The sequence below is a fragment of the Colias philodice genome, chromosome 2 (assembly GCF_061535455.1).
Source record: "Colias philodice isolate Cphi_HAF_F1 chromosome 2, ilColPhil1 Martin Lab GWU primary, whole genome shotgun sequence".
NCBI classification, from domain to species: Eukaryota; Metazoa; Arthropoda; class Insecta; order Lepidoptera; family Pieridae; genus Colias; species Colias philodice.
The window spans coordinates 12533727-12557874 of NC_143087.1; the positions used below are offsets into that span (position 1 = coordinate 12533727).

Below are 24148 nucleotides of genomic sequence, written 5' to 3' on the forward strand. Positions count from 1 at the left end.
AAAATATTTATGTGTTTCCAAAAATGTGAATAAAAATTTATCAACATGGCTTTAAAGGAATTCTTATTATATTTAAATCTTATAACTTAACAAAGGTACTTTTCTTGCTCAAAAATTCATATTTCAACACATGAAATTATTTCTAAGGACAACCATAAAAGTAACTAGAAGTGTGCGACAAAAATTGTTTGCCTTTAAATAATATTTGCAGAAGCATTTATAGCATTTACTCAAATCTGAATAATCTCCATTTGTTCAGGACGAATAGGTACTATATTCGTTTCGTTTTGTCTTTAATATTGTAAAGTGTGTGAATAAAATGATATATAACTAGTTTTCAAAGTGAATGACGTCAATGGACGATAGCCGTTCTCATGACGAATTATTTATCACCCTATACCGTCCGCGTCCGCTAACTTTAATTTTCGCTACAAAAAGTCCATGGTTCTCCTAAGCGTAATTACGCATTTTACGCTGCTATTTTCCAAGTGAACTGAAACAAAACAATTAAACCCTTCTGAAAACCTAATTAAAAACTAATTGCAAATTATTCAGGTATCAACAACAATTTATCCCAATTAAAATAAGCTCGTTACCCTTATCCTGACTTAATTATAAACTAAAAAACTGGCCACATGTACCTCCACACAGCTTTTAAACAATTAAAATTTGCCTTTACCTTTATCTTGCTTTAATTAAAACTAAAATACCGACTACATATGCCCTAAAAATTGAAAACAAACCCAGTAAACATTTGCCCTTCCTCTGAATTTTATCCTGCCTATTAAAATGCTAATTATATACTATACAGGTTTTCATAGTTACGGATAAAGGTCGAGTACCCCTCCTGTTTTACCAAAGCATGTCAAATGTCCGGCAAAAATTTAAATACTAACAATATTTCTTCTTACAGGTGTTCATAGGCACAGACACAGGGCGGGTAGCACCGCACATGTTCTACCAAGCATGTCGAGTGTCGGGCAAGAACTCGACCCCCTGCAAAGAGAGGAAGGAGGACGGCACTGTGGTCATAGAGATCGACCTGGAGCCGGCCAAGAACTGGCAGGTTACGTGCGACTGCGTGGGGATCTTGAAGGTATGTGGTGTGCAAGGATATAGTCTTTAATAGAATTATCGTAATGCCAAAAGTATTGTATAGCAGTAAACGAATATATTTTGAAATTATTTTTGATAGGATCAAATTATTGTAACGTTAAACGATGTTTTGGTAATAGGGATGTTTAGATTTATATATCGGATTCGGGAATTAACTGAGGTAATAGGTGTAGTCTTGTATTCGATAACTTTTCTGAAAATTGCCATAATTCTACTCGATTTGCTCTGCCTTGTTTGAGAAGCGATATAAAATATCAGTCATTACTTCAAAATTGCAATAGAAACAGGTTCAAGAAGGCTTTCAATACTAAATAAATAAAATAATTTTCTTTTTAAATATTATTATATACATTTAACGCTTAATAATTTTAATATATACATTTAACGCTTTTTACAAAAACTTAAATTGCTTTCGTAAACAAAAATATATGTTTTTACGTCGAAACAAATTCTAAAAACAAAAATTGTTAGTAAACATTGTAACTAAGAGAGAATAATTCAAATATTTCATTTCTTTCACAAAATAAGAGTAGCGACCTTGACCGAAGGTGAAAACGAGATGAACAAACAAGTAAGGACACAATAAATGATGAAAGGGAAAATAGACACAATTTTCGGGCTCATTATTCAATTTTCGTAAAATTACGTTCAGATTTTTCATACGATAAAATATTTTCAAGGAATTTTGTCTTTGATGAATACTCCATAGAAATTTCTCCCTAATAATGTCTAATAGGGCGTTATTACAGCTTCTGGGCTAGTTCAAATTTCGATCGAAAATAATAAAGAAAGTATAAATTCTATTACGATAAAGATTTCTACTTCAATTAACGCAATTTTAATAAAAAATATATATACTTTCGTCTAATGATTAAATTCTGTCTTTACTCTCTTTAATTATTGAAAGACTGTTATTGACTGGTATACTAGTGATATACCTATCATAATATACGAGCCATTGGTACCTTCCCTCCCCGTAGTACGACGCATCTAAAGTCCCCCAAATTCTGACAAATTGCTCATTCGCGGTGCAAAGACCAGCAGAGCATTCCTACCATCAACAATTAGGAAGCTCAACACAAAGCATGCACGTGGTTATCTGTCGGATGTTATTTTAGTACCGGCGGCGGGTGCCCTTTGTGCCCATTCCGTGGCTTATCACGAGAGGTCGACGCGCCCGTTACTGGAGCAATAATCTTAACACAATAGTAATAATGGACTGACTCATTGCGTTTTCCTCAACCATTCTGAGAAAGTTCCAGGACTTCAAGATGAGAAAATTGTATTCGTCTATTGGAATTACATAACTCTATCTGGGATGGTCAATGTTTTCTTTCGCTATCAATTGCTGAACTATTGTTTTGTAAACAACGATGTACAACCTATCTGTGTAAAGATTGTTTATTTACATTGGGTATGTGTTTGGATTGACATCTATTTACTTTGTTTTTTTATCATTGCGACCGGAAAGTAGCTAGCGGAAAAAATTGCCAAAACATTCTTGTTTCACAGTTTCACTCATCTTATATTTTTATGTTAAGTATATAGCCTCGTTCTTGGTCAACTAAATTAAATGTCCACCAAATAATTATCGCAACTCTACCATTTAACGACGTCTTTTCATTATAACACAGGGCTCTATTAATGAACTAAGTTTGAAAATAAAACTTAATAGTCTGACCACAAAACAATGTAAACACAGTAGAACTTTAAACCAAGGATCTGCACTTTAATAGTTGTCTATTGTGTAATACCACGGACATATATCAAGATAGACTAAGCGAGTGTATGTACTTCCCGTGTCCAAACTAAGACTATGAAACTTACTTGACGCTGGCCTACACTCAGTCCGCGCTTGCAGTTCGCCAAGGAAAGACGTGAAGCTGAATAAAGTAAAATGCCGAATTACGCCGTTATAAACTGTAGAAACTCCACAGCTGTGAGTGGCCGAGTTAGCAGAGATGTTTCCTTCCACCGGTAAGTAATTTTCTAATCAGAATATGCACTATTTATTTTAAAATCAAATAAAGAATATCTGTGGAAAACGATCGTGACAAACACGGATACCAAATCATACGAAATGATTCGGAATACATTGCGGCTTTTACTTGGCACGGTAAAGATCGAGTCGTATGATAACAAGCAATGAATAGCGTCTTCTCATTTTTCTGTTCTCATTTTTCTGTCCAATTTTGTGGTTAGTAATGTTCATTTGATGCAACAGTTCTCGATTCTAATCGATTTTATAATCGAACAGAAAAATGATAATTTGAAGGAGCAATTTTTCAGAAAAAAAGGCATAGATTTTTTTTGTCAAAACTCCTTATTGCTTAGACTATGTTTGTTTTTTCAGTTTTCCAAGTAACCCGAACATAAAAGAAAAATGGATTGATGCAACGGGACATAAAGATTGATTGATTGACAGTTTCATTACTTTCTTTCGATGGCCTCTCTAGTACGTAGTACACGGTAACTCAATGGGCATATGTAAGAAAAAGCTAAAACACATTAGTTTACTTGTTAGAATATTAAAAGGTTTATAAATTTATTTTATCATTCCTCTGTCTATGGTAATTATCATTTTTCTGTCTTGAATCGATTTAGTAATCGATTACGATTCATTTATTTAATTACCTCTTAGACATAGATCTAGTTTGATCTGATTTCTTTCGATTTACTTCGATGGGATAGGACGATACTAGAATCGCCGCGCGAGTGGCGTCCTAATCGATTTAGCGTAAAATGAAATTACCACAGACATGTATATTTAAGTAGATAACGCAAGTACCGCGATCTGTATGAAAACCAAGCGTGTCATATTTTTTGTACTGACCTTGACGCGTTATGACGTCACGAGCGCTTTTTAGTGATGTTAATTTCATTTTACGCTAAATCGATTAGGCCGCCACTCGCGCGGCGATTCTAGTATCGTCCTATCCCATCGAAGTAAATCGAAAGAAATCAGATCAAACTAGATCTATGTCTAAGAGGTAGTCAAATAAATGAATCGTAATCGATTACTAAATCGATTCAAGACAGAAAAATGATAATTACCATAGACAGAGGGATGATAAAATAAAGTTATAAACCTTTTAATATTCTAACAAGTACACTAATGTGTTTTAGCTTTTTCTTACATATGCCCATTGAGTTACCATGTACTACGTACTAGAGAGGCCACCGAAAGAAAGTAATGAAACTGTCAATCAATCAATCTTTATGTCCCGTTGCATCGATCCATTTTCCTTTTATGTTCGGGTTACTTGGAAAACTGAAAAAACAAACATAGTCTAAGCAATAAGGAGTTTTTTTAAAAAACTCCCAAGATGACACTTTAACTAATGGCGTCCATGTCATAATATTTATTTTTAGTACCTTTGTATTAAAATACTTAAAAGTTCTAGGTCAAGTCGTATTAAATGACAAAAAAAATCTATGCCTTTTTTTCTGAAAAATTGCTCCTACAAATTATCATTTTTCTGTTCGATTATAAAATCGATTAGAATCGAGAACTGTTGCATCAAATGAACATCACTAACCACAAAATTGGACAGAAAAATGAGAACAGAAAAATGAGAAGACGCTATTCATTGCTTGTTATCATACGACGCGATCTTTACCGTGCCAAGTAAAAGCCGCAATGTATTCCGAATCATTTCGTATGATTTGGTATCCGTGTTTGTCACGATCGTTTTCCACAGATATTCTTTATTTGATTTTAAAATAAATAGTGCATATTCTGATTAGAAAATTACTTACCGGTGGAAGGAAACATCTCTGCTAACTCGGCCACTCACAGCTGTGGAGTTTCTACAGTTTATAACGGCGCAATTCGGCATTTTACTTTATTCAGCTTCACGTCTTTCCTTGGCGAACTGCAAGCGCGGACTGAGTGTAGGCCAGCGTCAAGTAAGTTTCAATAACATAGTTTGGACACGGGAAGTACATACACTCGCTTAGTCTATCTTGATACATGTCCGTGGAAATTACCATCACTAAAAAGCGCTCGTGACGTCATAACGCGTCAAGGTCAGTACAAAAAATATGACACGCTTGGTTTTCATACAGATCGCGGTACTTGCGTAGTCTATCTATGTCTGTGTGTAATACGAAAAAACCAGATAAAGAGAACCCGCGCTTAAAGTTAAACCCTGTTATGTTTATTGTGGTAAGACAGTAAATCTTTTTTACTTTAATAATCATATATCACATTCAGATTTCCATTTACTACAACAATATCACATATCACACAGGAGCGCAACGTAGACGTGGAGCACCGTTTCGGCGAAGCGGTCGGCGCGAGCGGTGCTGTGGGCGCACACGCGGCGCGCGGCAAGAAGAAGTCGACGCGGTGCCGCATGGTGTTCCGCACGGAGATCGTGGACGCGGCCGGCCGCGCGGAGACGCTGCAAGTGTGCTCCACGCCGATCATATGCAGTATGTATTGCCTTTTTATACAGTATCAGTATGTATTGTAATTGTACAGTGTGTATGTATTGTACGTGAGCGTAGAACCGAAGGGTCCTAGGTTCGATTCCCGGTGGAGAAGAAGAAAAAAAAAAGACGTATGGCACTCGGGGACTGCCGCGATAAAGCTATTGCATGCTATGCCTTCAAGCCACACCTCCGTGCCCGTCGAAGTGGGGAGCGTGAGGTTTTTTCGTTACGGAATTTCTAGAATCGGTCCCCGCGCTCAAGGCCCGCGATAGAAGCTATGCAATAGCTTAAAAAATATCTTGGTCTGGCAGGACACAGAAGGCTGATCACCTACTTGTCCCTAAAGAAAATCGATCAGTGAAACAGATATATGCATAATGCATCTGCCCCTTACCCCACTTGGGAACACGGCACTTCACTTACTTATATTGTAAACACAAACACACACTCACGTATAACACACAGATACACAAACATATACATATACATCGACCATGCAATTAGTGATTCGGTACACATAGGACACTAACGCACACATCGACAGATAGACGCAAAGACACATACACAAACGTATACCCACACATTAATACGCAGAATCGACATATAATATCTTCGTAAGCATTTTAGACTTCACCAAACTGACCGATATTAATATTACAATTTGTAAATCGAACACAAATCATACTGTAGCTCAACCCATTTATTATTTCTTACAATTTGTCCAAAATAAATAAAAAACTTTGCACTCGTTTTCAGCCCAACCTCCCGGAGTACCAGAGGTCTGCCGCAAATCCCTTGTCTCTTGTCCAGCGACTGGTGGTTTGGAGCTGTACCTCCTCGGCAAGAACTTCCTCAAGGAGACCCGGGTGGTGTTCCGTGGTCATCATGAGGGCAGACCCTGGGAGGAGGAGGTGGTGCCGGATAAAGAGTTCTTGCAGCAGGTGTGGATCTTTATCATGTATATATAAAACTGTTTTTTTTTTCTATAGATAATTTAAATAAATTATAGCTTTCATATTTTGCTAGATTGAAGTAAAATCGAATAGACTCCATTTGTCCAATGAGATGGGTTGTTTACCTCAAAAGCGGCCAAAGTTCAGATAGAAGTCATTATGTTAAAAAGTATAGGCAATGATAGTTTTATTCTAAATTGTATTTGCAATGCGACTACTTACAGGATTTTTATGTGCAATTATCTTTCACACTCACTTATCATATTAAAATTACCGATTATTTCAAAGTAGGTATAATTACAAACGCACGAAATAATTGGGTAAGTTCGCTGAGTGAGTGTTAAGTAATTATAATTTAACCGGTCAATCATTTGTATTCAAAAACATGTTTAATCGATCCTGACCGATTGATTGATGTTACGTCAATTTGGAGTTATTTTTAACATAGCAATTAATAACAGGAAAATATTTATTTTTTTATAGCATATTTTTTATTATACTCTAGGCGCCATAGTATTTACTATTTTTAATCGGTGGTTTAATTTGGTTTAAAATCCGCCTTCAAACAGAACTAATGCTTAAATATTTTTTGTCTTATATTTGTAACGAAGTATTTATCTTTTTGTACCATAAAAGTGTTATAATTGTGTTCATTACAATTCCAGACGCACCTAGTCTGCTGCGTGCCCGCGTTCGCGCGCACGGACATAGCCGAAGCGATCAACGTGCAGATCTTCGTGCGCTCCGGCGGCAAGGCGTCCGAACCGCACGCGTTCCTCTACACGCCGCCGTCGCTCGACACCGGCCCGCTGCACTGCACCAGACACCACGCGCACCCGATCGGTAAGTCTCACCAGATACGCAACGCCTACACACGCTCGCGCACTTTGACAGATGACATTGACAGTGACGTTTGGCTGTATGGCTGTGAGCCTTTGCCTGTGGGGCGCGCGGGTTTTGAACTTTTTGTGGGATATGAAAAAGTATTGAAAATAACTCGGGGTTGAATTAATACTCATGGATAACTTAATAAAACACGTGTTGCAATTATCAGCGTTATACATCTAAACTTGAATCTAATCTGTTTTGTTTTTAATACAAATCGGACGTTTATTAACATTAATATTAAAAACATAACAGTGCATTTGTATAGAAATAAAATAATAACAAAATTCTATGTTTAAGTAACGAACTAAAGAAAACGTTAATTCGTTTACTTGAATTTGTAAATAGAAACAATACTTCCGTTATATTGGGTTATCAAAATGGCCGCTAAAAATACATATCCTATTTCCAATTTTTAAGAAATATTTTTCAATGTCGTCTAACGCTATTCATTGATAATTTATTAATGAAGGTCATGATAGCAGCAAAGTGCGCGAGCGTCATAAACATATGCAAATGAAACATTATAATCGTTGTACCACTTGTAACATGTTGCATGTTAACTAACATTATGTCGCTTCAATGTAAAAATAAATGTTAAAAATTGCTGTATAATTACATTTGTAAGAATTTTATGTAATTACACTAACTGCATAGAGCCACGCTTTGTCGAACATTTGGAATCGTTCATCGTTCATTTGTTCACATCGAATGTGCCAGAAATTACTGAACCGAAACAATTGTTAACTATTATTTTGAACTCGAATGCTTGTTTCGATATCAGTGGAGCTTCATAACTAGGCATTCTTATACCGAAACTAATGTTTTGAAATAACTATGGATAAACCATTACGTACTAATTTGATTAAAATGGTGCATATATTTATGTATGTGAAATCACATCGTTATTGTATGAGAAGGCTATTTAAATACGCATAAGCAATCATTGCAGTAAAAAAAATCCAATCGAAAATTTAAAAGTAAATAATAAATTAACCATTACTAATTAATCGTTGCTTATGCGTTTTTTGTGCGCAACAAGCGTGTATAACCGATTGCTTTGAACCGTCGTTTGCTTGTGTCATCCATGTGCATGTTTATGTTATATAAGTTAATCTTTTTACCTAGTAGATATAGTATTGAAAGAAATGACTGATGCGTATATGCGTACTGTTTCTTTCTGCTCTGTTCAAGCTAGGTCTGTCTAGGTAGCGCGCTCGCCGGCAGCCAGCTCGCGCCTGCCCTCGTCTCTATGGTACTGACATACGAACACACAAACACACACTATCAATAGACACTTACTGTGCCACTGCACAATGACACCCACAGAATAATACCTCACTGAACATACTTTAATAGATATTTAAAAAAATAAAGTAAATGGTGACTGTCTGTAGCGCCAAATTTCGAACATTAATTTTTATATTTGAATTTTTCATTGTATTTTTTTAATAAATGTGGGGTTAACAGAAATCGATACGGCACATCACAATGGAATCGATAGATGTGTCAGATGCTGATAATGGAATCATATTGTATTGATAAATTAAATTATACTTTTGTTTCTTATGTTGTTCAAAATGAGATATTTTTTACAATGTCACTTAACACTTACATAAATTACTTACCAAAACTCTACTGCACCCTATAACTCCTACATAAATAATAAACTAAACAAAAGACACGCACACATTTACAGTTCAGCCCCCATACACTCCCGAATTTAGATTTAGTCCGTGCCTTGCAATTATGAACGCTCCGGATCCATTACAGTCATTTTAAAAGTACTTCATAATATCTTTGATGTTTAATTTTAAGTTCGGAAATATTTCAAGAGATTTGCAAGAGATAGAAGACGACAATTGTAAATTATCAGGTACTAGATTAAAATAAATCTTTAATAACTGGAAAGTGTACTAATATTAAAATGTTCGTTTTAAATTCTTCAAATGTACAGCTGCATTTTAATTTTCCTACAATTTTCAATTTCCGTGTACCCACCCGAATCGGCGCTAAGCTTAGTTTATGTGATACTTTCGATAAAATTTGGTGGCTGAATAAAATGGCATCGGCCGTTCTATTTTCCAATCCGTCCGGGCGAGATCAGAAATATTTCAATAGAACAAAACCAAATTGCATAAAATGACTGCGATGGATGTTGTCGAACGGAAAGGCACGTCACGTATGCCGTCGCAGAGTCGCATATTAATCGTTCGTTTGATCAGGTGAGGAGCGCGAGGCGCGGCCGGTGGCGTGGTGGGGCGCGGCGGGCGCGGCGGGGCTCGGCGGGCTCATGCCGCCCCCCGCCCCGCCCGCGCGCCGCCCCTCCGTCATCCTACCCGACCCGCATTCGCCGCTCGGCCTCAAAAGCGAGGTAAATTGATATTTTTATTTTTTATTCATTCATATCCCCTCATTCTTTGACCCCTGCGTTCTGACTGAAATTTGATTCAATATTCGCTTACTTTTCTTTTCAATTGATACCATGAAAGCGCGTGAATCGCGACCTATTTACACCACTCCATTCACGACTTATATTTTGTCGTCAAATATGACAATAATATATTAGACACCACGCCACACCCGGCGATTCCCGCGCTTTCGTGAGTGACATCTCATAGATTTCCTTGCTCTGTATTTTTTTCATTGTATTCATAAAGTCTAACGATGTTTAAAGATTTACAGTTTTAATCTAGTCGAAAGTCATCGGATATGATCGTTTCGTTGTCTGAGTTGTACCGCGACGAGTAAGGGTCGGTTGTCGGTTGGGCACAGGTCGCGGACGAGTCGAGCCAGCACAGCGCGGACGGCGACGAGCGCGACGAGCTGCCGACGGACAACCTCGCCGGCATGGACCTGCGCCTCAAGTCCGAGAACACGTCGCATCAGGTCTGTGCTATGCCGCTCTAGCTTCGCGCAATTTAGGATCGCTTCATTAATCACTATGAAATTTCGAATTAAATGCCATAATATTAATCAATAGTTACCTATCCACAGGTCGGCTTCGTCAGCGGCTTCGACTCCATAAAGCTATCCCCCTCCACATCTTCGCAAAGTGAACCGCAATCTCCTAAAGCATTTTTCACGCAGACCCTCCAAGCGATTCAGAATCAGGTGCAAACTGATAAGATGGTGGAATCCGTCACCGCGGCTATCTTTAACTCCGATAGTGGCGGTCAGATATACGTAGACCCGCCCATCATGCCGATGGCGCCTATGAATCCCATGCAGCAACTGATCTCCACTAAGACCCAAATGGATCCCTTGGAGACTGACATAAAGGTGCTCAATTCAGAAATGATGATGACTGATTCGGCGATGCCGACCACCGTCTTGCAATCGACGACAGAGCAGAGGCTCATGGTGTACAACCAAGTGCAGCAGAACGGAGAGGGAACGTACAATCCCTTTGGAGCGATGACAAAAATGGAAGCTTCGCAGATAGAACAGAGACTGGCTCAGCAGAGCGCACAGATGACGGCACTGGTGGAAGATGCGATGAAAGCGACGGCCGCTATCTTGCCGTCGGACGCTGCCAAACTTGACGAGCTCGTTAACTCGCGAGTGGAAGACCACTTGTCTGGCTCCTCTTCGTCTCCGTCCACTACATCTCATGCATCAGATGTTCTACTGAGTCCAAACGCGGCGGTCGTCCAGCGCAACTCCGCCACCGAACTCCTATCCCCGATGGCCCCCTCCACTATCTCACCCGATGTGATCCTCAATCCGCAAGTTTCACCCAGCATGCTTTGCGAAAACAACCAAAGGATGCACAATCCTCTAGTCGTACAGTCCGGCCCGACACAGGAGGAACTGATGATGATGCCCGATATACCGACATCGGTCAAAACACCCCCCGCGGCTGTAAAGTCGATGATATTGAACGCGGCTGCGGAAATACTGACCTCCGATTCCGCAATGAACGCGCTCGTCAAGTCCGCGATCAGCACGGCGAACATATTCAGCAACGAGAACGCGGGCGGGTCGGGCGCCATGCAGACGGCGGACACGCAGCCGCCCGCGGAGCCCAGCGCGGAGACGCCGCTGGAGGCCATGTCGCAGGCCGTGTCGCAGGCCGTGACGCAGGCCGTGTCGCAGGCCGTGAGCCAGGCGGTGAGCCAGGCCGTGAGCCAGGAGATGACGGCGCCCGTGCAGGGCCTCACCGACATGAGCGACCAGGACCTGCTCTCCTACATCAACCCGTCGACCTTCGACCAAGGTGAGTACTACAACATGGACGTCTACTACTCCTAGTCCGATGCTGTTAGCTCGAATTATCATAAAGATATTGCCAAACCTAGTCCCAGTATTATGTTAGACAGCGGTGTATACGGTCGCGTTACCGAAACGACTGAAAATCATTTTTCTTACCATTCATATTTTACTAACATTAGTCACATTTCAATAATTGAAACTGAAATAACAAACGCCAGTATGGTATTTATTTACTTTTATTTCTTCTTAACTTTTCGTAACGACGACCACCTCAGTTGGTTGTGACCGCTGTTGTTTCAAGAGTACTTATTTTTATAACTTTTTTAGTCTAAATGTTTGTTGTGTTTTTCTAAGGTCTTGGAATAATACTAACGTAGTAAGATACCAGTTAAGATAGAAATTAATGTATTAAATATTCTTGTAACAACTGCAACTTACATACTAGACTAACTTTTACGTTTTAGTATGAATTAGCTATAAAGTAACATGCGCCGTCTGTTGCAGTGTGAAGGCGGCTCCGTAGCTCGAGACTACGGCCTGTGTCGGCTCGCGTTCGCGTAACATAGTGACGTGTGAGGGCTCAAAGCAGTTTTTATGTGAATTTTTAATAAATGTCACTCATGAACGACTCCCTGACTATAATCTCTCAGTGCGTGTGAAACAAAATGATTCTCATATTTTTAAAAGTATATATGAATTGGTGCGTTTGCGTGTCAATTATTTCAAGTGAGTCAGTATTACAGGGCTAATCAATTTATGAGGAAACGTGACAAACACGAATGTCAATTTCACAATTGGTACTTACCGAGTGACTGAATGAACAAAATGGAGATTCGTTCATTCTTTATCGGTGTCGCTGCATCGTCGTTGCTATTAGAATATTATGTATGTATAATTGTGTTGACTATGAGATGTGTATTTTGGTAAAGTTGACATATTTCGAATTTTATGTAAATAATGGATAGCTTTGTATTTATGTTATTTGTTGATGTGTTGAATGCTGACGCGTGGTTTACAGTCTGTTGATAATCATTCCGATATTCGTAATAAAACAGCCATTTTTACATTACTAAATTATTGGTCGTATTAAGTTTAAGCCAATTGTAACGAATAACACGGCCAGTATATATAACGTAATTTTGTAACAGACATATACAAATAGATTTTTTACCATTCAATATTTTCTATGATGTTTACCACGCACAATTGGTATTATGTACTCAAGGTATTTTTGTAAATCGGCTTTAATATACAAAATTAACTAAACTCCGTTCAAAGATGCACACAGAATGTAGACGCGTAGACATAAGTGAAGTAATTGAGCATGAGTTTATTTTTAAGAAACAGCACTGAGATCTTATTATCGCCCCTTACTTCGCGATCGATTTGATTAGGACCTTATTATCGCAATAAGGGGTGATGCTAAGGCCCTTAAGTATATAGAGCAAACGGTAATATAAAATTATATAACGATGTTCATTTTTATAACAGCTAAAGTCGAATGCTACATATTAAATGTGCCATTGTATGTTTTCTAGAACTAGGATAAGTACGTGTTAGTATATGCGCGAATTATTTGGTGTTATTAGACGTAATTGTTTTGGCCGATATAACAACTGCTATAGCCAAATTCGAATTTGACATTATTCGATCAAACGTTCATTCTCGTCCACTCACAATTCCATATACATACTTCATTTTATCTTTTTTCTGTGTATTTTTGTATTCATATTTGAATCAATCAGTAAATTTCTTGCTATTATGTAATTTCTATATTCACTTCAAACAAAATCATATGTTGATCGAATAATGTATACAGTGTTTTATCAGTGTTTCTAATTGAAATGTTATGAACATAAACAAGCGGGGCAAAGAGCTATGAAGGTGACGTGCCTTTTTCAAATATAATACGACAACTTTCAACTGTTCAACGTATTTAATTATTATAATTATATTTGACCTTAACATTCCGAATTAACACAATATATTGCCAAATAAAAATATTAAGTACGTTAAACGAGTTCAAATGGGTCGTCTTTATTCTCTGCCACGGGGACCATATCAAACAATATATACCTAATAATAATATACAAACAAAATATACAATTATTGCCAAAGTTATATAGAATATAAACTTTTGGATCTTATAGCTTATTAAAATATAGTTATTTCTATTTATAGGAAATACGGATTGTTAAACTATTATTTTTTATATACGCACGTCAAATGGTTCGACGCACGGGAGTTATTGATGTTAATTATGATATGTATATGAACAATTTTTTACTGTTAATATTAAACGATTCGTATTTACAAATCAATTATTGTTTGCTGTAGATGTAATTTATCAGATAAATGGAGTATGAAATGATTACGTCAAGTTATCGATTAAAACTGACATCACATATATTGTATTAAGATAGATCAGTCTTCCATATTTCGTTGAAAAGGCACAAAACAACGCATTTAACAACGAATTGAGTAATTGTTGGTAGTAACTTGTAACTTGTTTAAGTTTACAGTGCAGTTATTGTAAAATGGGTGGTGCTTGTGTCACGAACTGAACTAGTGTTGACGAAATTTAAAATTAACAAAGAAACGTTTAGTTTCTGTTCAAATGGATATTTCAAAGAATTAACGGTTATGTCATATACCTAATGATAATAATAAAACATAAAAGAAAAGTTTAGTTAGTAACACAAAGCAACGCCTGATGTAAATCTCAACATGGGTAAGCCACGTTCTGCGTCGCTTCGATCTCTAGTCGGTCTAAATCAATGCAACTTGCCGAAGTTACAATCATGTATGTTATTTGTTTGATGTAATTGATTAAATGTTATGAAAATTTTATTTTTGTTTTATTTTACCCTTTTATTTTAGTAACTGATACAGTCTTACAGAAAATAGTTTCGCAAAGTGATAATAAAATAAATTACTAGAACCTAATATAGAAAGAACCACGTACCCACCCACTGAATATTTTTAAAGAAATAAACGGTAGACAAACATAGTTTGTAAAAATGAGGGCGCCACTAAAATTTTTTTGATAGTAATGAAAGCAAGATCATATTTGATTATATTCTATAAATCTTTTCATTCATTGATTTGTTATTTATTTTTCTAACTAAATATTTAAGAAGGCATACATATTATCAAATTCAAATTAAAATGATGAATGAATCGACGCATCTGACTTCACATAACACAATGCCACAAAGCACACTTTTATTATTTTAAATGTTCAACAAGGTATGAAGCGCCCTCTGTAGCAAAGGGAGGAACTATCCCTTCAAGGTGAACATCGTGAGCAAGAGTTTCGTCGGACGGTGGTGTGGCGGCAGCACGGTCGGATTCTATCTAACTTCACAGTTCACAGTTCACATTAGTAAATCTGCAGAATCATGTAGCAAAGCAATGTAGCATTAAAATAATATATTTTATACCACAGCAATGCAGTATTTTCGTTTTTATTTCAATTAAAAGGAAGCATCCATAAAATCATTCACACAATAACAAAGAATTAAATCTCTAGGATATATTTCAATTACCTACTGAATGGGTTAAAATATTGAGAATAAATGGAACAATGATAAATGACTGTATTTGTATCACTGTGATCAAAAAACTATAGGTATCTATAATTATAACTTGATTATAACGCAACGTACAGTACCTTTTACATAATATTATGACGTCTGACGACTCAATTTCATGAAAGGCGCCTTTTTGGAATGAGTATGCAGTGTTGCCAGTGGTAGATAGTCAAAAGTAACACGACACTGACCAAAAAGTAACATTTTGTCGAAAAAAGTAACATTAACTTTTTTTATTGTAGAAACTGGCGAAATACGTTATAATGGCAATTTATTTATAAAATAAAACTTAAATACTTAGAGAATAATAATATATACTATCTATAGAGTGGGAACAGTAGGCACAGGTGGGAACAACACCGCCGCGAGCGCTCGTAGTAGTGGTTGAGTGCTATCGAAGTGCGTTACTCTAGGGATTTTTTTCATTTTAACGAATAAACATGGTGAAATGTGCAGTTCGATCTTGTAAGAACGATACTAGAAAAAACACAATTGAAATTCAGTATCACATTTCATCGGTACCTAAGTCGATTGTTGTATTTATTTTTATGAAAATAAATCTAGCATCGCGGGGGTGAAGGCCGAAGGGGAAGTGGGAGGCGGACACGCGCAGGCGCTCGCGCACCCTTCGCGCACCTCAATGCCGCCACGTGATCGTAGTGATGTGACTTGACCAACGCTGTACGGTGTACCTACTCGATAGTTTACAAGAAGAACTATATTTTAACATATTATTTATTTAACTTTAAAATTAAAACTCTTTTAAAAATGTATCACTACATAGTATAAAACAAAGTCGCTTTCTCTGTCCCTATGTCCCTATGTCCCTATGTACCGCCCGCGGCTTCACCTTCGCTTTGTCTAAAACCTAATAAATTATATACTAAAACCTTCCTCTTGAGTCACTCTCAAGAGGAAGGTTTTAGTAGTTTTAAAGATTTAAGCATACAAAGGGACATAGGGACAGAGAAAGCGACTTTGTTCTAAACTACGACGAAGTGATAGCTCATCTGCCTAAGTACGATGCGCACTAAGCAATTTGTGCAATACACGCGCTCTATACTATTGTAATATATAATCTAAGCTTAAATACGTTCCTTGACCATTTTATTAAACGTAAAAAATCGTAAAAGCCATGCAGCAGCTTAGTATCGGTTGGCGACTAACTTCACTTCAGTTTCGTATTCTGTGTGTATTGGTTAGAAAGGGATAGCGATACTAGATTGCGAACGAAGTTCATACTAATATGTTTTTGCACGGCTTGTAATAGGCAACTGTTCATCGAATAATCGACTGGCAATGCTGAAAAAAAACAGACAACAGAAAATCTAAAAAGTAACATTTTGTGTCGTGTAACATGGAAGTAACATTGGAGGGTCAAAAGTAACGTAAAATGTTACAAAAGTAACGTTCTGGCAACGCTGTGAGTATGTAATAAGCATGGACGTATAAAAAAAGACGGACGGTATATCGCTTATACATGGAGTGAAGCTTAATAATGGCGGCGACACATAGAGCAAGATCATTATTTCGTAATCTTTTAGTGTAAACGAAAACTCGTATATTCAGTGTTGTTCAGTAGATGTAAATCTTTTCGAAAGCACTAAGAACAACGAAATAATAATTATTTATTCTCAACGCCCGTTTACATTAACCCTAGAACCGTACCCTGGGGTACAAATGAAAAAAAATTCAGAAAATCTTCTATATCTTTTTTTCTAAACAACGGTTTCTTTTGCGCGTTCGTGTATTTGTCGGGGATGAGGAGACACGTAGATACCGTATTCGATCAGTGGTCAAGCTATTGAGAACACATCGTACGAACCTGTCGGGGTACTCCAGTACCCCTGGGTACTACGAACGTAAGTATTTTAAGGTTCATTTATTTTATTTTTTCGCCTTTTGGTCGTTTTATTTTATATTTTTTATTGATAAATTTAATGTACAATTATAAGTTTACTTTACATTCATGTTATATACATACTGTTATTGTTAAATAGTGTAGGAATTTGTATTTTCGACAAATTTATGATTTGCTGCATGATTTGAATACCTGAGTTATTCATTTTCTTTTTTTGATGGCAAATGATGGATGAATTTTGGTTTTTTGTGGGAGGTGGAATAACAAGAAGAGCTGGTACTTGTTGAGGCATCAAAATTGGCAAAAAATTTTAATTTTTTATTATAAAAAACTTCACCTAGAAGAACGATTTCAGTACATAACTTTGCCAATGTCTCTACAAATAAGTAATGGAGATATTTTAGGACAACAATTACCAATAACTGCAGGGACCACTGCTGTTTCAAAATCTGAGATGTAACTGTGAATATCCACGTTAAAATTCCGTCAGTCCCGTACACAGTGCAGGAAGTGAAAACTTTTAATACATTTTCATCACCAACGTAAAGTGTGTGTAAATTGTAGAAAAAATATAAAAATGCCATGATAAATTAAATTATAAGGACCTAAATGAATGTTAAGATGACCTTAATAAGTCAACATTTAATAAAAGTTAATAATCTTTTTGTAATCTTGTTTTTTTCATAGGGGTACACTTGTACCCCTGGGTACCGTTAATGAAATTTTAATATGGGTACGGTTCTAGGGTTAAAAGAATTTGACATAGTGGGGTTAGAATGAGCATTCGCTCGTCTGATGTAAATGCACTGAAAGAAAAATCATGCTTAGAAACTTAAACATGATTAAAAAAAACTATATGGTATTATATATTTTAACCATAATTTTAACATTTAAGACTTAATTTCACAATTTGATTTAAATCATATTTTATTAATTTAAAGTAGTAGGTACCTACTACCTATCCTATATATGGGGAGAATGGGTAGTGGATTTTTTAAAATTAGTTGAATGTATCTTTATTTAGGTAATGTATGGATATCGTCATATCGATATTATGTCCAGCATCGTATTTATTTTTCTTGTATGTCTTGAAGGCACAACTCATAGAGGAATAATGTATAGCTGAGATAGAGTGGCTACTCTGTGGTAATAAGTGCATGTATGGAACGTGCTGCCATCTGCAACTTTGTAGGATAACTAAAGGAGTGTATATATATATATATAGCTATGCAGTATGCATATCAATATATATAGCACCAGATATGGAGCGAAAGTATATTTACAAAAATATTACTAACACCACGAAAAGCGTCGTTTTCCTGACAATTTTCTTTTTGTGGAGTTAGTAATATTTTTGTAAACATACTCTCACTCCATAAGTTGCCTTGTAAGTTGAGTAAACAATAAATTTGCCAAAGTAATGAGGGCAACCAGGGGTGAGAATAAAAAACAATTTCTTTAGCGATATTCACGTTTATTGAATTGAGATTTATATACTATATAATTGCACTGCACTGAAATAACTAAAGCTTTTGTTTTTAGCAGATTTAACTCAGTGTTCCGCGGCACACCGATGTGCCGTGCGTGGTCATTAATAATTGGCTTGCCGCGGGAAAAGCTTCTCATTAAATGGTATAGAATGCATTTATTTCCAGGTGGGAAGAAATGATAGAAGCCTTTTCCATGATCACTTTTAATTTTATAATAAGCAATAATTATTTGATAAAAAATTGAATTGAATTTACGGTGCACCTCTAAAATATCCTGATTTCATAGGTGCACCATGCATGGAAAAAGTTTGTGGAACACTGAACTAGGACACAACATGGCTTTATTTTCTATGGGTTTTATAATTATTATAATATAATTGAGCTGATTTCTTTATTTTATCCTCCCCATCATAAGCTAATTTGCCGTCTAATATTCTGTTAAGAGATCTGCACCAACTGAATATAATTAAGTTGATGGATGTATCCACAAAAGTTTCTTTAAATTTTTCTTTGTGGTTCATACAATCAATAAAATTAAAATCTATAAATAATTCGATAAAGGCTTTAATTCTTTCTTTTATATTTTTTTTGTAGCATTCACTATTCAGAAATGCAACTGTTGTTTCCTGTATTTCTTGGAAACACGCTATTAAGCAATCAGATGGGTAGCATAGCCATTGTTTATTTTTGTTGTATTCTTTTTGTCTTATATATCTATACTTGGCATCTTCCGGATTGCCCAATAGCGTGTTTTTACATGTTTTGCAACCTTTTACAATTTTTTGCAAACATTTTGACAGGGCCCACCCACATACATAAATTCTTTGATCAGCCCCTGTGTCTAACACAGTTCTGATGCCTTCAATCACTTCTAGGGGCTGATCAATTACAATATTTTGGGATTGTGATGGTGCTGAAATATTTTCTTTATAATTTATTAAAAAAGATATCGACTGTAAGCAATCATTTTGGTCTTCTTCGCAATTAGCGTTGACTGAATGATTGCTGCTGAAATTGTTCAGCAAGAGTGTTTTGTATGCACCCTCAAATCCCATACAATTAGGTGCCACATTACGGGCACCTAAACTTCTGATACTTCCGAAAAAGTTTTCGAGTGGGTCCTGGTTAAAGTGTCGCGTCAACATTGCATCAAAGGAATACTTTCGAAACAACAGTTGCCAGAGTGTCTTAAAACCTTCGATTGTCTTAATCAAGTTAGTAACAGTTGGTACAGACTTTTCTATTAGTTGGGAATTCTTTTTTAATACAAATTTAACTGTTTTCAGAACTTGCACAGCATCTAGCCATAGCTTGTGATGAGGAGAATTTCTTTTCACAGCAGCCCTGTAAATTTTTCCATTGGGCACTGAAAAACTAGATGCATTCAATGAATCAAATAATTTATCTATTAATAATACAAATGGAATCAAATTGGCACATTCTTCAGCAACACTTTGTCTGGCAACTAGATTGTCTGTTGCAACAGCCATGCTGTAGCTCAGTACTTGAGCGGCATTTTTTACTTTCATTTTCCTTATTTTATCTGGGTCTAAGTGTTCATTCGTTAATTTGGGCAAAAGACGCAACTCACCGTGCGACCTGTCCGCTTCAAATACTCGCTGGAAATATTCCCACTTAATGCTTTTTTGTTTATCTTCATGAATGTATTTTAGTTCTTTATTTATCAAATTGTTCCTTACCCCTTTAATTAAGTGGGGTGCATCATATAAAGGTATTATAACTTTATTATTAATGTATAGAACATCATTTCGCCATTCCTTTTTTTCTTGGCAAAATATTTTTTTCGAGTCCAATAATAAACTGTTAATAGCACTAACATTTGGGGAACTTTGGTCGCACACGGTTGCAATAATTTCTAAACCTGTTGCTTGCACTTTTGTTATAACACTTTTCAAAATTTGTTTAAGCTTATCGCTTTTTAAAGTTTGCGTAAAGTAGTATGCAACAGGTTGTTTAAAATTTTTCTTTACCCCTTTAATCATGAACACTAAGACGTGATTGGCAAATTTGTCCGTCTTTTCGCCATCGCCGTAATTTTCTAATCCTACAAGATCGTCTGTGTAAACATTGTAATGAATTTGTGGTGATATCGACATTTCGTCGAATATCAATGTACACAGACGATCTTGAGGTAACATTTTTGTTACAGTATTTTTTAATTCTTGAAAAATTGTAAAATTTATGCCTGGCGACAATTTTACCTTAGACAGCATTGCTTTTATTACTTTTTTCGAAGGTAATATAAAATGCTTACATAATAATTTGTAAGCCTTAGGGCTTTTTTTAAAAATGGACAAAGACAAAATCTTTTCCTCCTGAGTAAACCTGTGTCCCTTTTTCTTTTTTCTGCCTTCAACAAACTGCATTCGGCTAAATAATTTGGCCGATTCTGTCATATTTTTAGTCAATTTCTCAAAGTCCTTTTGAGTTGCCAGCTTTTTCTGCTGCTGAAGACGTGACTTCCACATCTTCACTTTTTGACGCAGTCTCCTAATATCATTCGTCTTCTTTCGCTCCTTTCTTGCGTGCGTGGCTTCTGCTTTCTTTAAAAGATATCTGAATGTTTGTTCTGAAAAAAAAAAATAAGTATGAAAACTCAATCTTATAATAAGTAATGATTCTTTGTAAAGTAACTACTAAAAGTAATGAGTCAGAGAAAGAAGTATCTTTACTAATATTTACTAATATTATAGTTATACAAATATACATGTATCATAGAAATGGGATGAGTAAGTCTTTCATTGAAGAAGTTACTGTTTGAAAGGGATATTGTTTGTAAGTCATAATCGAATGAATGGGTTATCCTACCCAGTCCCTGCTTTACAATATGTTCCATAAAGGATGAGTCAAATTGATTTCAAGACACATAATATTTATACACTACCTGCATTCATTTTCCTTTTTGTAGACCGAGCAGGGTAGTTTTCATTTACTGTTAAACAAGTGCTTGCGGAAGACCCAGAAGGTATTGCAACAGTTTCTGAAGAAGAAGGACCTGGCAGGGCTTGGTTTGTGATGTCCATCAGAGTCCTACTTTGTAAATGTTCTCTTCGGGATCCACAGTAACTATGGTCAGTCTCTACAATACTTGCTATTGACTGCCGTATACCTGTAATGTAAAATTGCAACAGTATTATTATGTAACAATAAAGCCAACTAGACCACTGAATATTCTAAAGTTCTATACTGGTGCAAAATGAGGGGCACATTCTTTTGATGGGGCCCTATCAGTAAAGATCGTCACAAATATTTCTTAGCTAGCGACTTCTTAGACCTGGCCCTCTTGGGTCGGAGGCCTGTGGCATTTTGCCAGCCCTGCCACCCTATAATTATGTCATTGATAATGGCAGACTTAAAGAACCAAAAAATAGTTCAAAAATATATCGAAAGAAATGAAAACAAGTTTTACTTACAATGCAATTTAATTGTCGGCACAGCTGACCAAATAAGACGACGTCCAGATATTTTAGTTGAAGGATCAAAATGTTGATCACAAATTCTTCTATTCTTGAATATCCGCATAGGATCATTTTCCTTGAGATAGTCACCAGCAGCTGATACCCAAGCAGCAAATAAGTCAGACCGTTTATTGGGATTTGGGAACTGGTGAAGTGGAACACCTCGCTCATCTGAAAACATCATATGTTCAATGTTCATGCCTCATCTTATTTTTATTATAACTTTGTTTAGTTAATAATAACTATATAAAATTCTTTTATGTATATATTTGGTATATGTTTATGTGTTACAGTGCTGAAGTATGTTAATTGAAAGATCATATATTAATGGTAGTGCCATATTTGTCATAGGTTTTGCTTGCAGATTTGGTTATGATGTTGCTTTTTGCAATGTCCAGTCATTTTATGCATTTGGGAATTTAAATCTTAGCCATGGTACACATGAATGAATGTATTATATGGGGTGTTGAATTCAATCTACAATATGTTTAAGTACCACAAAAACGTGGTAAAGAGCAAGTGCTCATGAAGCTTTGCTCGAAAGTAGTATTTTTACGCCAATTTGATATACCTAATAGCAATATTGAGTGATGGACTAATTTCCTGCCACCCTAACAGTTGGGTATGTTGTTCTCACAACTAGCAGTGGTATCATGCATCATTAAGAAGCCAGAAGGAAACATTTCAGAGGAAAAATCCGGTTTACACAATAGTCGAAATGATTACGCTGCTTTGTAAATATTTTATTGTTATTTATAAGGTCCCAAGATACAGGCTCCGCCTAGTTTGGGACCTATCAGACAACAAGTGCTATTATAAATTGTAAAGTTTTAATAAATATTCTATTCTACTCTAAGTGCCCCCACTTCAATATTGACTTTGAGTTATTCATACTGTTGTGCTAATGGCACACAAATCAAATTCTCATCTTGCATTAATAATACCCAAAGACAGATTACGAGTCTACCTGTGCAAGCATGGCAATCCCAATTTGTAAACATATGAACGAATTTCTTAATCTGCGGTTCTATGATGCCAACAGGCAACAGCAGTTTATTACAGGCTAAATAACAAAACAAAAAATCTAAGTCTATTGCAGTTCCTTACTAATTTGGGTAACAAGGAAAATGAAGGTTTAATATTTACTTAATAACGCATTTTTATCGTTATTGTGTGACGGTGTGATGCTACGCAATATAGTGCTAGGTTACACTCATTGTACGGAAAACCAGCCAGAGTATAGTGATTTCGACGCTTTTAGCAAGTATACAATTACACATGAGGTTTACACTGTATAAGCAATTAGTATTTATATTATAACTTACCTAAAGCGGCACACCGAAAAACGCAAAATCTCCTCCGTTGAAAACTCATGATCACAACGTTCACAACAGTTAACAACAATAAAACAAGTAACAAAATAACAAAACAAAACTTAACCAAAACAAAAACTTAAAAGATAACCAGATTTATTTAACAAAAACAAATGAGATAACCTCGAAATCGCATCAACGTCCATCCGAACCGAAAGCCAGGAGAGTTGACAACTATGGTTGACAATGACAGTCGCGCATCATTACAAGATGGCGGCTTTTTTTTAATTTTAGTTATACCACTCACCGCCCGCGTCGCTGTCGTCTATGCATTTACATGACAGTTCCGAGTGTGCCCCCCCTGGCACAACTCCAAATCCTAGTTCCTACATATTTTTGCATTATTAATAAAATTAGCATTTTACTTAACATTGAGACAAAATAATTCAGAAAAAAACTACTTTAAAAATATCATTACTTTTTAATACACTGTGCTATTTGATCATCTGTAGATATATTTCAGAACCATATACAATACCTTATTTTATATAGGTATTTTTTTATAATATACGCTATGACAGTTCTCTTTGCATTAGCCAAAAGTAGGCAAAAGTTGAGAAGTATTTGTGCGTTAATGGCATATTATCTAGTTATTAAATAATATTATCTTAATTTTTATTGACATAAACCAATTCTAGATATTGCATCACGCAAAGGACGCTATTAATAAGAACATCCCGTTCTTACGTTCATACTAAAAACTTTTTTAAAGGTCTGAATTATTAAAATACTTATTCGACAAATTA

The 24148-nt window shown here is 36.1% G+C and overlaps 2 protein-coding genes and 1 pseudogene across 6 annotated transcripts in view; 2 read left to right on the top strand and 1 right to left on the bottom strand.

The window, feature by feature from the left end:
• NFAT (nuclear factor of activated T cells 3) overlaps positions 1–14454 on the top strand; it is an 87682-nt gene extending 73228 nt beyond the window's left edge. For all 5 annotated transcript variants that reach the window (XM_089708846.1, XM_089708868.1, XM_089708876.1 and 2 more), the window contains 8 exons: positions 914–1096; positions 5370–5553; positions 6310–6494; positions 7172–7349; positions 9617–9765; positions 10167–10280; positions 10389–11610; positions 12111–14454. In XM_089708846.1, coding sequence (XP_089564972.1) covers positions 914–1096; positions 5370–5553; positions 6310–6494; positions 7172–7349; positions 9617–9765; positions 10167–10280; positions 10389–11610; positions 12111–12115 — 2220 coding nt within the window. In that variant the 3' untranslated portion in view covers positions 12116–14454. The remainder of the gene's footprint in view (positions 1–913; positions 1097–5369; positions 5554–6309; positions 6495–7171; positions 7350–9616; positions 9766–10166; positions 10281–10388; positions 11611–12110) is intronic.
• A 1182-nt stretch (positions 14455–15636) lies between these two features.
• LOC149490855 (small ribosomal subunit protein uS8A-like) lies at positions 15637–22742 on the top strand (annotated as a pseudogene).
• Positions 19823–22228, bottom strand: LOC149490856 (uncharacterized). The gene is made up of 5 exons (XM_089709940.1): positions 21985–22228; positions 21456–21680; positions 20542–21140; positions 19969–20169; positions 19823–19894 (listed from the first exon to the last, which is right to left on the bottom strand). Exons 1-5 carry the CDS (start codon positions 22226–22228, stop codon positions 19823–19825), a joined length of 1341 nt encoding a protein of 446 aa, XP_089566066.1.
• Positions 22743–24148: the final 1406 nt, after the last annotated feature.